This window comes from Epinephelus lanceolatus, chromosome 9 (assembly GCF_041903045.1).
Source record: "Epinephelus lanceolatus isolate andai-2023 chromosome 9, ASM4190304v1, whole genome shotgun sequence".
Taxonomy (NCBI): Eukaryota; Metazoa; Chordata; class Actinopteri; order Perciformes; family Serranidae; genus Epinephelus; species Epinephelus lanceolatus.
Genome location: NC_135742.1, coordinates 25,646,304 through 25,660,639, shown reverse-complemented (window position 1 = coordinate 25,660,639; position 14,336 = coordinate 25,646,304). Strand labels below are relative to the sequence as shown.

Here is a 14,336-nt window from a genome sequence, read left to right as displayed (position 1 = left end):
AGCTGTAGGCACCCTGGATCAAACAAACCCATCTACCCAGTCCTTATTCTCAGCGCTTTCTTTCTACTTTAACAGGCATCAACCTGCTTGTGAAGTCAAAGGCCTTCCAGTATGCCATGTGTAAGTGCAATCCTTTACATTCTCCCAGCTGTCCCTGGAGATACAGAAGGAAAGTCTCTCAATCGTAAACTATTTTAACCTTTTCTCGTGGCTGCAGATGCGGTGGTGGCCATAAACGGTGTGTGGATCCTCGTGGAGACGTACACGTACAATAGTAAGATCTCTCCTGATGACATAAACACATGTGACTGAAGTAGTGTTTTACACTACAGATCTCTCACCTTACTGTCCTCATGCAGGTGGATTTTCCTGGTCCAGATTGGTTCCCTGGAGTTACATTGTTTTTCTGACCAGTGAGTAGAAAATCATCATGTGCTGCAAAAAATAGAGGGTGTCAAGAATTAATGGTTTTTACATGCACTAATAACAGTATTGACTCTGCCTCTGTCCTTTCACTTTTAGTTTATGGTGTAGAGGTGTTATTGAAAATAACTGGTTTGGGGCCAATGGCTTATTTCAGCTCTGGGTGGAATCTGTGAGTAATAATTTGGATCCTCGGCCGATTGATTCACATATTGAAAGAGTACTGAATCCGAAACTTCACACTTGTAGACGGGTTATACCAAGCACCACAGTGAGAATGAAGACTGCATAAAGTCATTGACACTGTTTGAGTCTAGGGCTGTACCAAATAATTTGAAGCCTCATTTATAACATTCAAATTCTAAATCAATATTCGAATAATGCCCCTTTTTTAATGTCTGTTTATTCTCTTCAAACTTGGTATTTCTGCACAGTTGCAAGAGGCTAATCCACAACAGTTTTTATCTGATGAAATATCGTGCTTCAATCCACATTTGTTGGCGTTTAGACTTTCAAAAGCAGCATTTTCACTGCGGTCAAAAAAAAAGTTTGTTCTCCTGCTTTCTGCACACAAAGTTAGGCACACATCTGTATTTATGGGGCAGTCTGACATCACCATAAATTACACTTATTTATTAAAGGTCCAGTGTGTAGGATTTGGAGGGATATATTGGCAGAAATGGAATTAAAGTTATAATGATTTTTTTTGCCCTTTTGCTGTTAATAGATAGGATAGTATTAAGTGTTACTGTATAGGGGGGGGAGAAAGGAAGGATGACTCGCACCAAGGGCTGCAGGCTGGAATCAAACCCACAGCCCCTGCAGCGAGGACATTGCCTTTGTACATGGGATGCCTGCTCTACCCACTGAGCTACTGGATGCCCTGGAATTAAATGTAATAAGAATGTTTTCATTAGGGTATAATCACCAGAAAAAAACAATCGTTGTGTCTTTGTTACTTTAGGATGAGACATTTATATCTACAGAGGTTTCTCTAGTAGCCCAGAAAGGACAGACCAAACACTGTGTTTTAGCATTTTTGCATTTTCGGTCCAGCTACTGTAGCTCTTCTACCTGCTTGGCACACGGGAGGAGTTTCAGTTGGTGGCTAGATGCCACTAAATCCTACATACTAGACCTTTAAAGCAAGTTGATTTAATAAAAAAGACTAACTTGTTTAATCCGATGAATCACTTTATTTAAATTGAGGATTTTGTTGGAGGATTAAAAAAAGGGTGATGACATCATAAAATAAGATATTAGAAGCTTCACTCAAAAACCTCAATAAAAGCTTCAAATGTAAGAACAAAAATTTCAGTTCAGCCCTAAACAAGTCTGTGCATTTGGATTCAGTACTCTCATCAAAGCTTAAGTGATTTTAAAGTATGTGCTGTTTTGTGCAAACACAACTAAATTTTATTTCAGCATGTTCTCAAACACTGGCTCTGTGTTTTTGGTGTGCTCATCTGTCCAGGTTTGACTTCTCAGTGACAGTGTTTGCCTTCCTGGGCCTGATCGCTCTTGCCTTCGATATGGAGCCTTTTTACTTTATTGTAGTTCTTAGACCACTTCAGCTGCTCCGGTACGCTTTTATTTAGTACTCTAAAGAGCATAATGTACATCTGCTTTTATCATATATTGTCTTTAATGTTAAAATGTCGGTCTCTTGTCTTTGACAGGTTGTTTAAGATAAAGCAGAGGTATCGTAATGTGTTGGACACCATGTTTGAGCTCTTCCCCAGGATGGCAAGTCTGGGGCTGACCTTGATCATCTTCTACTACTCCTTTGCAATTGTTGGGATGGAGTTCTTTGCAGATGTGGTTTACCCCAACTGCTGCAAGTGAGTCAAGGATGTATTTTCATTAAAGTGGAAATCGACAAGATTTTTGCTTTAACTTATCATTGTGAAGTAAATGTTGATTGCACAATGTATCAGCTATAGAATATGGTTCCCCATAAGCCTCACTTTCACTATACAATTCTGTTTGCCACTGGGTATGATCTGTCTGAGAAAGAAAAGGCTCGATTTACGGTACAAAGGAAGTGCGTCAACCATTGCGCATCCAAAACAGGAAGCAGGTAATGCTTTTGTTTTCCCTGTTAGCTATCGGTAGCTATCCCCACTTACCGAATCAGTGTAGGTTCTTTGCAGTTGCTGTTCCCAGTAGCGGACATGGTGGACAGTGGAACAACCAAAGTAACTCTGGAAAACAAAATGCAATCTGTCCTGTGTTGGTGGTAGTTGCTGAAAAGGAAAGTGATCTGGTTGTATTTGTGACAGCAGCGCCAACGAGAGGGAAGTGGAAAAGTTGCCTGTTTCCACTTCAACTCTGGTCTCCTGCATTTTCTTATGTTTACTTCACTCCATTGATTTTTTTGTCCCCTCAGCACCAGCACAGTGGCAGAGTCCTACAGACTGAAGAACGTCACCGATGGCAACAGAACAGTGTTGGAAGAAGGCTACTATTATCTCAATAACTTCAACAACATCCTCAGCAGCTTCGGTAACTCCTCTCGTTTTTTAAAGGATAAGACTGGCAATATTCTGTATTTTTATTATTGTCAACAAATCCGTTAAACAACCAAAACCAATCATGTGTAAAGTGCCATCCACACTAAGAACACTAACTATAGAAATTGTACTAACTCCAGTGGATGGGGGAGTCCATGGCACAACTCTAAAGACGGTGGCCAATGATACTGTTAGAATCACTTTATGAGCGACTTGCTGAATGATAGGATAGCATTTTCCAAAGCTGCAGCGTGCGCTTGGTGCCACTGTTGACAGAACATGATCATTCATCAGTTGTGGATGGCCTTCCAATCCATCGCTTTCTGTCTTCCCCAGCTTGTATGTGGCTCTGAACGTCCTATTTGTTTCTACTGAAGATGGAAATATTGTATTGAATATATTGTCTTTAAAAGTCTGAATGATTTCCTAAAACAGCTGGGCACTGCAGGTTTTACAAAACGTTACTCAAACAGTAGTAAATCATATATTTGTTGAGGACTATTTTACTGTTTTTTAATTTGTGTATTCTTTCCTTTTTTTGTTTTTCTCCAGTGACTCTGTTTGAACTGACTGTGGTCAATAACTGGTACATTACCATGGTAGGTTCAAGTCATTTATCTGTGGTCTTCCATCAGTCACTGGTCAGTGGGTGTCACTGTTTCACTGCATCACTGCTGTCGTGTTTACTCCCCCACAGGAAGGAGTAACCTCAATGACCACCCACTGGAGCCGGCTCTACTTCATGACCTTTTACATAGTTACCATGGTGAGGCCTGTGTAGTATTATGTGTTTGTGTTGTCTGCGCTGCATATTTGCCCTAATGCTGTTAATGTGCATGTGTGTGATATTTCATCTATCCAGGTGGTGATGACCATCATTGTGGCGTTCATTTTGGATGCATTTGTGTTCCGCATGAACTACAGCCGCAAGAACCGGGAACCAGTGGAAAACCCAGAGGGTGAGACAGTGTGTGTGTGTGTGTGTGCGTGTGTGGATATTGTGTATACATTTACTGAACGCACAGCATCTCAAACAAATCTTGAATATTTGCAGCATTCACTGAACAGATAAACGGATAAAATGCCTATTTGATTAATATTTAGCTGCCAGGATGGTTTGAAGTGTGAATTAGCGTTCAGTGAGTCATTTTAATGTGTGTGTGTGTGTGCACACTCCAGATGAGAACGGAATAGTTTTTGAAGTAGAGGTGAGTCGTGATGAAGCGCTGGCCACTCTGGAGCTGTACAAACAGACTTGCCCAGGACTGTCCTCCCTCAGCTCTCTACAGGGAGTCCTCCAGACTATGGACAGGGGAGGGGTAAGAAAACACACATACACACACACTAAAGAAACTTTTAGGCCACAATCACACTTGAACCTTTTCATTTAAAACTGCATTTTAAAATGAAAACCATTTCGGTTCACACGTGTTTTTAGAAACGTTTCAGGAATAATCTCTGTCCATAGTAACACGCCTGAAAATGCATATCATGACCATTCACGTACACTGAGCATGCATGTGCCAGTGGGAACAGGAAGCGGATTGTCTTCTCTGCTGTTGGTTACTTAGTTACAGAAAATACCACGCAGGTGGCAAAAGGAAAGTTTGCAACGTCCTAAGTGTTTAAAAAATGACGATACCAGTACCCTTAAAGTGATACTGATACCAAAAGAGTACTTCATTCCACACCTTTTGTTTTTTACTTCACTCAATACCATGTGAATAGAAGCACTCAGTTGCATAGAATGCCACCAGATCCCAGAGGTGTGTAGTATAGCCATACCTTTGAATGTTTTGGTGGCATCTCGGCATGCTGAACTGCCAACTCCGTCACATACCCTGCGCCTGATTTCACTACACCAGAAACTGTAAGTGTTGTAGCCACTGTGGAAGTGGGTCAATCACACAGTGCATTAAATCGAAGAAGGCTTGCAGTGATTGCCTGTGAGCAATACCATACAAATAGTCATTTTTCCTAGATCTTTGTGGGAGTTTTGTTACTCCTTGGTGCTGGGTTATTTCAGGGGATTGCGCAAAGCTATCAAGCACTGATACCCAGTCCCAGTCGTGACTGGTGAGACCTTATTGGGAAGGAAAAGTGGGTATCTCTGTCACTGTTTTTAAAGCCTCCATTTTCGAGCATCCAGACTAAAATACAACCCCAGAGTTTACAAACCAAAACGGGGTCAACAGCATTTTCAAAGGTCTGTTTTAGGGGTTCTAAAACCCTGCAGTAGTGTGGATGCTAGACGTAAACGCAGCGGTAATTCTATATTTTAAAACAAAAACATTTCAGTGTCAATAAAGCCTTAGTCCTCTGCCCTTCAAACAAAGTCCCATTAACTAGCTTTTCCTCCTGCTTTGGTGTGTACAGCACTTGTCTCTGGTGTACCTCGGTCGCAGATCTAGGACAAAGAGTGACCTCAGCATGAAAATGTATGAGGAGGAGATACAGGTAAGAAACTGAGAAAAAAAGTCTTGAATACCGTGACAGTCGGTGGTCTGTTGTTATCTCCTCACTGTCTCTACATCTCATTCCAGCACGAGTGGTATGCAGAGTATTCAAGGGAAAACCTGCCTGAGCAAGACCAAAGCGTGGAGCGGGAACTGGACAGTCCCGTCTCTGTCCCGTCTTCCTTCCCAGAGCCTCAGCTTAACTCACAGACTAGACCTCACAGCGTCAACTAATGCACAGCTCGCAAGCCGTAAATACACAGCACCATCTCAGCGTTTTTAAATGCAAAGATACCCCTGTCACTCCAGGTCTTCTCCAGTTCCCCCACACTCCCCGTTTGTCACAGTGGGAAACAAGTCTGGGGCCTTTTTGGACTGATGTCAGAGTGAGATGAGTTAATGACGATTCCTTGAGGGAGGCGTCACCACAGAAAGACAGACAGACGGCAGAGCAGGTCTGTTGCCCGACCAGTAAAGCGGGAGCATTGCCCTCTTTTGGCCTTTTCAAAGACTGCAGCCAATATTACCAGGGAGCCTGTACTCCTACAGTACGTTGTGTATGTATACTGCTGTAGGCCTTTTGTGACCTCTTGTAATTCCTGTAGTACTTAAACCTGATGCCTTAGTTAAATGGCTCAACTGATCAGTATTAACAGACACTACATCTAAGACCAAAAGTATAAACACTCCTTTAAGCTAAACCCAACAAAACAATTACGCTGTATCTCCTGACTAATGTCTCAACAGACTCAAAGTATTTTACTTTTATATAACTTCTTATTCTGTAATGTATTTGAGTTAGTTAAGAAGGGATTTTAATAAACTGTTCGAATTGTCATGGGCATTTATGTATTTTTGCTGTATATCAAGCTGCAGGCTTATTTACTGATAATGTATAATTTAACACACACCAGCATAACCTTACTAGGACCTGTAAAAACAAATACCAAAACAAAATTATTTAATGCCCCAAAAGAAGCTTTGTACAGGTTCATTTTAACATTTTGATTTACAGTACTTTTTAGTTAATTCACAATGTTTAAAGTATAAATTTCTACATCCTGTATTTTCCCTCTGGACTCACAAAGTGCCGTCACAGTTCCAGCACAAACGATAAGTTGAATAAAGGCACAGTGTGATCAGTTTCAGCTCTCCCTGAGCAGAACATTGTCATTCATTTGTCAGAGCACAAAGTGTACAGATGACTCTTGTATAAATAGTGCATTAATATTATGTGCAGAAGATGGTGTCATTCTGTTCCAGTGTGTCATGTTGCACTGCAGGAGGACGTCCCTCATTTCAGACTGGCCTGAGAGTCAGATCTACACCATGTGGATCTTGCCAAACTCTGTTAGCAATGCAATGAGAAGGAAGATGGTGTAGAAGAGGAGGAGAAAGATCCCGTATGTCCGACCCAAGTGGAACCGGCACAGTGGAACAATGATGAAGGACAGGACCAAAGACAAACCCAGAGATCCTGCAAGAATCCACGTCAGCAAACCCTCTACTTCAAACTGAGGAGGAGAAAGAGACAAAGGTGTAACACATTAATGGGTTCAAAACAGTCTCATGTATTTTGCAATTGTGCATTTAAAAATAATTAGAAACTCTTAATTGTATGTTTGAGGAGATTACCTGCACATAAGAGTGTGTTTTAACCATCTGTACCAGACATCCTAAACCCACTCCAAACAGCATGTCTAAAGGAAATACAGTCAAGGACGGCAACAGTCACTGTTATATAAGTTATGTTTTTATACAGACACACTATTATTAAAGTAAGGATACTGAAAATGATGCCTCCAAAGCAGGCAGATATGGCCATCCGTGGATAACCTTGTCTGGCGATGGTGATGTCAGAAAAACAGTCTGAAAAAGATTAACACAGGTGTAAGATTTTAAGCACAAACATTCACTAATCAAAGATTGAAAATCTCGTTACAATGCTATAGTATAGTGTGCTTGAGTCCTTGCATTCATGGGGATGCCACTAGATGCGCTCCTCCCACCCAAACACCGTCACAGACAAAGTGACCCCCCTCATGGCAACGGGACTCACTGATGGCAGTTGGACAATGCACTATGTCACACCGCAAAAGCTGTTCAGGAATGGCTGGTGGAGCTTGACAAAGAGCTCAAGACTTCAACCTGGCCTCCGAATTCCTCAGATCCCAATCTGATCGAGCATCTGTGGCACATGCTGGTACCCCATCTCGCAACCCAAGGGACTCAATGGACACAGAACATGGACATTCTGGAGTACCAGCATGTCTGATGCTGATCAGATTGAGATCTGGGAAATTTGGAGGCCACGTCCCCCCAGCCATTCCCAAGCAGTTTTTAGGGTGTGGCAGGGTACACTGTCACCAGGAAGTGCCATTACTATGGGGGGTGTGCTTGGTCTGCAAAAGTGTTTGTGTGGGTGGAGCGTGTTGAGTAGCATCCACATGAATGCCAGGACCCAGGGTTTACCAGCAGAATATTTCATTGTAACAGGATGATTAATGTTATTCACTTCACCTGACAGTGGTTTTAAGATTTTGGCTGATTGATGCACATTTGTATATATTTGGAGAAAAAAAGAAGTAGGTTCACAAATATCACCTCCTATGCTGTTGCCCCAGGCCAACAGAGTCAGCCCCAGGACAGTGTTGCTGAGAGTCAGCACCACACCAAGCATGTGCAGAAGACTGACCACTTCAGAGGCTGCTGCGCTGATCAACCCTGCACTCACTATGAAGCCCAACAGAGCAAACAGCTGGAGAGGGACAAAGGCAAACTTATAATCACATACACACAAGCAACAGAGCATATTTCACCATAACAGCATGAATGACACACTACACTCACCCAGTCTGGTAACAAAGATATTTTAAGAGCTTTGATTTTTAAGAATGAATGAACTATGATGAATATATACTATCTTGCAAAGACGTATCAAGCTTATTTTGGTGATCCCCTGACTTTTCATCTAGCGCCACTATCGGGTCACGTTTTTTGTTTGTCCAGTGCTTTGTTTTATGCCCAACTCTGCATTTCATAATAAGTTCCACTTCCCCTTATTAAATATACCCTCAGCCCTTAGTATGACATAACACCTTATATCATACAGGGGCCAAATAAAGAGCAGAGGGAAAGTGGGTGGGGGAGGAGTGGAGGATAGAAACGGAACGCACCTGCTCTTGTTCACTTTAAGCCCAAACTATCGTGGATTGACCGCCAGTTGTGAGTGTAGCACTATTAGTTCTTGTAACAAATAGTCAGAAACACCTGTAGACTTATTTGAACAAGGCGAAGGCATCTTCTGCCAATGATTGCAATATGCCGGCACTTGGTATTTAGCTTCATCGGTTTTTGATTTAGAAATTTCTGTTTGTGATCTGTATCATGATTATCTTAACTGTTATTCCTACAGGTTTTTTACAGAATTTTTACAGAAAATGTTTTAAAAAAAATCACACAAGCTGAAAAGTAGCTACAGCAATCTGTGTAAATATTAACTGCAATTAAAATGTAGTTAAATGCCATTTTTTCAGTAAAATATCAAGCTATCAGTGAGATTTTTTATAATTATTTCGTAACTAGTGGACCTATACACATGCAAGCCCATCTATACAGACCTACAAGATATACTATTAGAAAAACGTCAACTTTATTATTCTATCTATTTCCAAAGTTACTCATCTTCTCCTTCTTCGGTGATAAGCAACTGGAGTTGTACCCACATCACTGCCACCTAACTAGGGATGTATTTTCTTGCACCAAATGCATACCTGCAATGCATTGTGGTTTTAGACAAATAAAAAACACTTAATCAGCAGTGGGGATTCCCCTGAGCACAAGTGCCAATCAATGAGGGTGATGATTATATCCTCTGATGTGTATGTCTGATGTGTAAAAGAACTGAGGGTGATAATCTGCAACCCCTGCCCACCCCACCTCCAAAAAGTGTACATTTTCTGGATAATATTTGTTCCTTTTTAATCTCCACAAAGACTTACTGGATGGTATCGGGGAGGACAGTCGTTAGTGGTGGTGCAGAAGACAATAGCAGACAGGAAGAGTCCCAGAAGAAGCACCAGCAGCCAGAGGGGAAACTCTCCATGGATCATATAGCCTCCATCTAGACATTAGTTAAAGAAAAAAAGATTTAAAAAAGAATTTAAAAAATAGCTGGGTGATGATTTAACTATATACCTAATTAAGATTATGCTGCTACAGTATGTCATGCTGCACTTACATATCCCAGACTGGAAGGTGAGCACACACACCAGAGGAGTGGTGATCAGATGAAGGCAGTTCAGTGGACGATTCCAGTTCCTGTCTTCTTTATCGGGGTCGACCACCGGGATGCAGAGCAACAGCAGGACCTCCAGTGGTGTCTGATTGGTGGAGGACAGTTTTAAATAGCTTTTCACTCCTTTCACTTGGTGTACCAACCAGATTCATTCAGACATTGGGTTTGTTCCACTTCCCCCTTGTATCTGTCTACCCTCACACACACCTTCAGTACTTTGAGGACTCTCCAGCTCCACGATTTCCTCCGCCACTTCCTGAGGTCCACCGGGTTCAGAGAGCGCAGCAGGATCTGAGTTGTGGACTCTGAGTAAGGCAAAAGCGGCCTGTACTCTGACTCTGAAACACACATACACATACACGTTATTGTCCTGGTCATGCAGAAAAATCCTAGTGTATCTTCTCATAATGTGTCTTAAAGAATTCCTACCATACTCCTGTTGGATGGTTCCTCCAGTCAGGCAGGGAACATCATCATCAGATGAGTTGGATGAGTGAAACTCTGCTGCAAAGAAAAAAAAAACATATCAGTGGCAATTGTGGAAAACCATATATTTTTTATTTGTCTTTGTGTTTATGTATTTGGGTTTCTAACCTGGAACATGTGCAGTACTCCGCACACTGGAGTTCACTGAATGTTTCTGCCTGTTGTAGATGTAGGCGCTGATGATAACAGTCAACACATACACCACATAGAGGCCAATGTACCCTAGAAAAAGGAAATGGAGCTAAGTGAAGCTAAAAATGTCACAGTGTGAGAAATCACTTTATGCATACACAACATATTCTCTATATAGTTTGCTGTTTGTGTGGAAATATCTAAAAATGGGTATGTGCCACCAGAGAGTAGGCGATTCACAGAAAAGTATGGCTGGGCGACTTTTGGAACTGCACGCTGGGAATGTTTTCGGTCAGAAGATAGCTGAGATTGCAGTCTGAGGCTGTAGATGTTGGCACCAGAACAAGTGAGCACACACACCACCCTGTGAGGCTGCAAAATCCTCTACATGTGTAAGTAAATAAACTTGTTTAGATGGAAAATAAAAAGATACGTCCCAGAAGACTTTAGATTTTTACAGTTACTGTAAAAATCTAAGGCTTGTGGCCTAACCTTCAAATAAACTCATTGAAACCATCTGTTAACTGTTAACTAAAACAAAGAAATGACCCTGATGCAGGGGTGAAGTGTTGAAGCTGTAAAGGTAATCAAAACCATTTAAGTGTGTTAAATGTGGAATTTTATTATCCAAAAGAATAAATCTTAAATGTACAAATTAACCAACATACAATGCAAATATTTCACTGACGTTCGATTAAAACTGCCTCTTACAATGGACCAATAAGGCAAAAAAAAAAAAAAAAAACACTAGAAAGAGAGTGTGTGTGTGTATACCTAGTGTTTCTCCTAGTGTTGTGGTTCCTCTGTACAACATGACAAAAGTCCAAAACACCGCCACCATGTAGAAGATGACGTCACGCAGAAATGGACGGGAGGCCACAGCGAAAGGCTTGACCAGCGCCACGCTGCCTGCAACTACTGTGGTGACAAATATACCAGCTCCTGTGTACAAAGGGAGGAAGACAGAGATCGAGCATGATTACAATGAGGCAAACCAGGTTTTCATAATGAAAAGCTTGAGTTGTTTATGGTGTGTGAGGCTGCACCTACCAAATAAGGCTCCGACAGCCAGCCCGGCGGTGTGTGGGCGGGAGAAAGCTGCCATGGCACTGAAGATGTCAGGAGCTCCATTACCAAGAGCCAGAAACGTCACACCCTCAGCACAAACAGCAGTCAAGGAAAATATTCTTCACTAAATATCATTTGACAGCATGGACAGAAATCGAGAAAGTAGACGGAGAAAACACAAAAATCATACTGAGAGGAACTGTGTTGGCTGTGCTGACTGTATATAAATATAACAAAGTGAGAACTTCTGAGGGAAGTATAGTGTATGCAGAAAAAGGATACAGCCACATTGTGAGTGAGGTGCAGGCTGGTGGAGATGGCTGACAGGTTGGGACAGAAACTGGGGAGAAACAGTGACAAAGAATAAATGATTATGCTCATGAGAAATTCATTTTACATCAAACATATAGCTGCTTCTCTGTCATTGAGCCACTGTAGGGCACGTGCTTTCAGTGTGTGAAGTGGGGGTGGGTGGTATGAAAGGCATAACAAACTGTGCTTCCTTTGAGGAAATCTCACAACTCAAGTGAAACTGATGAAAAACTCTCCACAGTCATGTGACTCTTCTTCATGTGACTTTTAAGCTGACCGCACTGTGGGCATGAATGTGTGTGTAGTCTGCACATGTGGGCTGGTAAACATGGCGTAATACTCGCCATGACTGAAACGAATCAATGAAAATGAAAGATCTCAGCTTGCTGTCTTGCAAAGGGGAACTTGTGGGATGCAAATATTGACACTGGCAACATGAGAGACACTTACAACTTAGATGCCGTGAGCCCGAGAATGACGAACAAAAAGATTAGCCAAATAATCTGTGGAGAAGCAGAGGAAAGTAAAGGTCTGATACGGTTTCTTAACACACACTCAGAGAGGACAGAAGTGCTGCTTGAGTCTGTCACTCTCAGATAAATGCTCTACAAACAAGAACCAGGTTGAACAAGTTGACCCTCTAAAAACATGGCCTTGTTTGACCACACTGATCCTATTGTTCCTAAACTGCAGTGTGGACTAATTATTTACTACACTGACAGATTTTCCCTGGTAGATTTAGCAAAATCTCCCTTGTCTGTTCTTCCCCCAGACAATGTACTTAATGCTGTTTTCAGAATGACAGTTTGAATTGTTGTGATGCAAAGAGGGCAAATCAGGAAGTTTTTACTTTCTTACAAAAATCCATGATTTAGCAAAGAGAGAAATGACTGATTGCGGTAAATCAGAAGTTTTAAAATTCCTGGTTCTCCCACAGCAAAGTCATCTTCCTCAAAAGATCAGCTGGTGCTGAGCAGCAGAGTTTCAAACTGTCCTCACCCTAACACATACATACACACACACTGGTCTTACACAGAGAGTGATGGTGAGAGGTGTGAGGTTGGGCCGAAGCAGACAGAAAGCCACATTAAGGTAGTTGATGAAGCTATCCTCCATGTTACAGTCTGGTGTACTCTTCACAAATGCACAGCGGTCTGCAGCGCTGACGTTCATCACATGGTCACACTGAACAAACAAACAAGAAGAAAAGACAGACATCAGTTTCCTACTTATTTATCTAAACACCTCAAACTATATATATTCATTCATAATATACATTTTTAACATCTCAAATTGATCAGTGGGTCCCCATTTTCCCCTTATCTCATTGTGTGTGTATTTTGTTGTGTCAAGTACCCATCAGATACACCACACACTCCAAACAACATGTAGAAACTTTGTAATATTTTGCTTAGCAGACAACCAGTTGATGTAATTTAATCAAACACAAAATTATTGAGGGATATGCAGCAGGTAGACATAATATCAATTCAGAGTGGGCACTAAGGATAAAATAGAAACTATTCCAGCAGATTAAATGCTTGACAGAAAAGAGCTTCATTGCATTGTTGCAAAATATATAAAAGCAGTCCTGCTCATTGTTATGTAGCATTGCATACAGCGGCCTAATTTTTTCCCATTTCTTCCTATATTGTGCTTTAGTGGTGCATATTCCCCAAAACAAATGACCACAGACTGATACACAGTGGACCTGGGTCCTATGGGCACCCTGAGTATCTGGGGTCAGCATTGCCTGGTTGGTAACCCAGTCTTGATGAGGTCTCTTTAATTGTGATGGGATTTCTTATTATTTCTTAATCAATGCTGGTTTTATTTTGAAAAGACAAACATACACAGGCCTTCATTTGAATGGGAGTAAAGTAGGAAATAGTTATCTTCAGCCACACTATCACACTGTACACTGTCCCTCAGTGTAGACTACACAGAGACCATATCTAGATATATCTAACCACCTGTATCTGGAGGACATGACATCTGCCCTGATGTGAACACGCACGTGTCACATTTACCAGAGCTGTTAAACTTCATTCATGACATCACACTAATCATGTGACAGCTGGAAAAACCTGCTGACAACCTGTCAGCTGTAAATCAAACTGCGCACAGATGTTTACCAGTAAACAACCAGCACAAACACACATACACGTGGCAGCTACATTTCACATGAATGCAAGTGAACATGTTGATTTGGTGGTTAATAAATCTCACTCACCTCATCGCTGCTGCTGTGATACATCGTGACTAGTGTTGAGTTTGAAGACCGCCCGGCAATTCCGACACCAGGCTGGTTCCTGAGGACATGTGACCCCGAGGTGACCCGCTGGTGACACAATAACACCAGCAGCAGAGACAGGTAAACAGTAGGAGACATGGTTTACTTTATCCTGGAGCTGCGTCCATTCTGCTGGACAGGACTGTGGTGGGTTGTTTCACTCCTACAATCCGCACGTTTTAGCCTAAATAAAGCCAGAAAACGGATTCAAATAAACGTCGCTGCTGTTGTCGTAGCCTTAGCTTCACTTTAATATTTCTGATTATTTTCTTCAGGTCTTTTTTTAAGCACTACTCATGTTCCAGGTACGTGTACACTGTGTACACCTTCGCCTGAAACCCCACCTACTGTTTTCC

At 41.7% G+C, this 14,336-nt stretch overlaps 2 protein-coding genes across 4 annotated transcripts in view; one reads left to right on the top strand and one right to left on the bottom strand.

Annotated features, from left to right (window-relative positions):
• tpcn1 (two pore segment channel 1) overlaps positions 1–6,540 on the top strand; it is a 16,953-nt gene extending 10,413 nt beyond the window's left edge. For both annotated transcript variants that reach the window (XM_033619543.2, XM_033619542.2), the window contains exons 14-26: positions 76–120; positions 218–274; positions 360–413; positions 523–595; positions 1,898–2,005; positions 2,103–2,264; positions 2,813–2,928; positions 3,489–3,535; positions 3,634–3,702; positions 3,799–3,895; positions 4,116–4,255; positions 5,313–5,393; positions 5,480–6,540. In XM_033619543.2, the coding sequence (XP_033475434.2) occupies positions 76–120; positions 218–274; positions 360–413; positions 523–595; positions 1,898–2,005; positions 2,103–2,264; positions 2,813–2,928; positions 3,489–3,535; positions 3,634–3,702; positions 3,799–3,895; positions 4,116–4,255; positions 5,313–5,393; positions 5,480–5,626 (1,196 nt within the window). In that variant the 3' untranslated portion in view covers positions 5,627–6,540. The remainder of the gene's footprint in view (positions 1–75; positions 121–217; positions 275–359; positions 414–522; positions 596–1,897; positions 2,006–2,102; positions 2,265–2,812; positions 2,929–3,488; positions 3,536–3,633; positions 3,703–3,798; positions 3,896–4,115; positions 4,256–5,312; positions 5,394–5,479) is intronic.
• On the bottom strand, positions 6,533–14,336 carry slc8b1 (solute carrier family 8 member B1). Of its 2 annotated transcripts, none has more exons than XM_033619545.2 (15): positions 13,921–14,336; positions 12,720–12,872; positions 12,138–12,190; positions 11,658–11,715; positions 11,358–11,463; positions 11,082–11,249; positions 10,284–10,397; positions 10,119–10,193; positions 9,897–10,027; positions 9,633–9,774; positions 9,394–9,515; positions 7,997–8,150; positions 7,181–7,261; positions 7,028–7,092; positions 6,533–6,906 (listed from the first exon to the last, which is right to left on the bottom strand). In XM_033619545.2, the coding sequence occupies exons 1-15, from the start codon at positions 14,077–14,079 to the stop codon at positions 6,715–6,717; spliced, it is 1,773 nt and encodes a 590-aa protein (XP_033475436.1). In that variant the 5' UTR covers positions 14,080–14,336; the 3' UTR covers positions 6,533–6,714. The 2 variants fall into 2 exon arrangements, with proteins under 2 accessions (XP_033475436.1, XP_033475437.1); XM_033619546.2 differs by having other exon boundaries at positions 10,119–10,190.

Bases quoted from the DNA above. Each gene is read 5' to 3' on its own strand.
- slc8b1 (XM_033619545.2), bottom strand. From the start codon at position 14,079: ATGTCTCCTACTGTTTACCTGTCTCTGCTGCTGGTGTTATTGTGTCAC. The intron at 10,028-10,118 runs GTAGGAATTCTT...TGTGTGTTTCAG, and splicing joins AACCATCCAACAGGAGTATG to AGTCAGAGTACAGGCCGCTT. The intron at 9,516-9,632 runs GTAAGTGCAGCA...ACTAATGTCTAG, and splicing joins CACCTTCCAGTCTGGGATAT to ATGGAGGCTATATGATCCAT.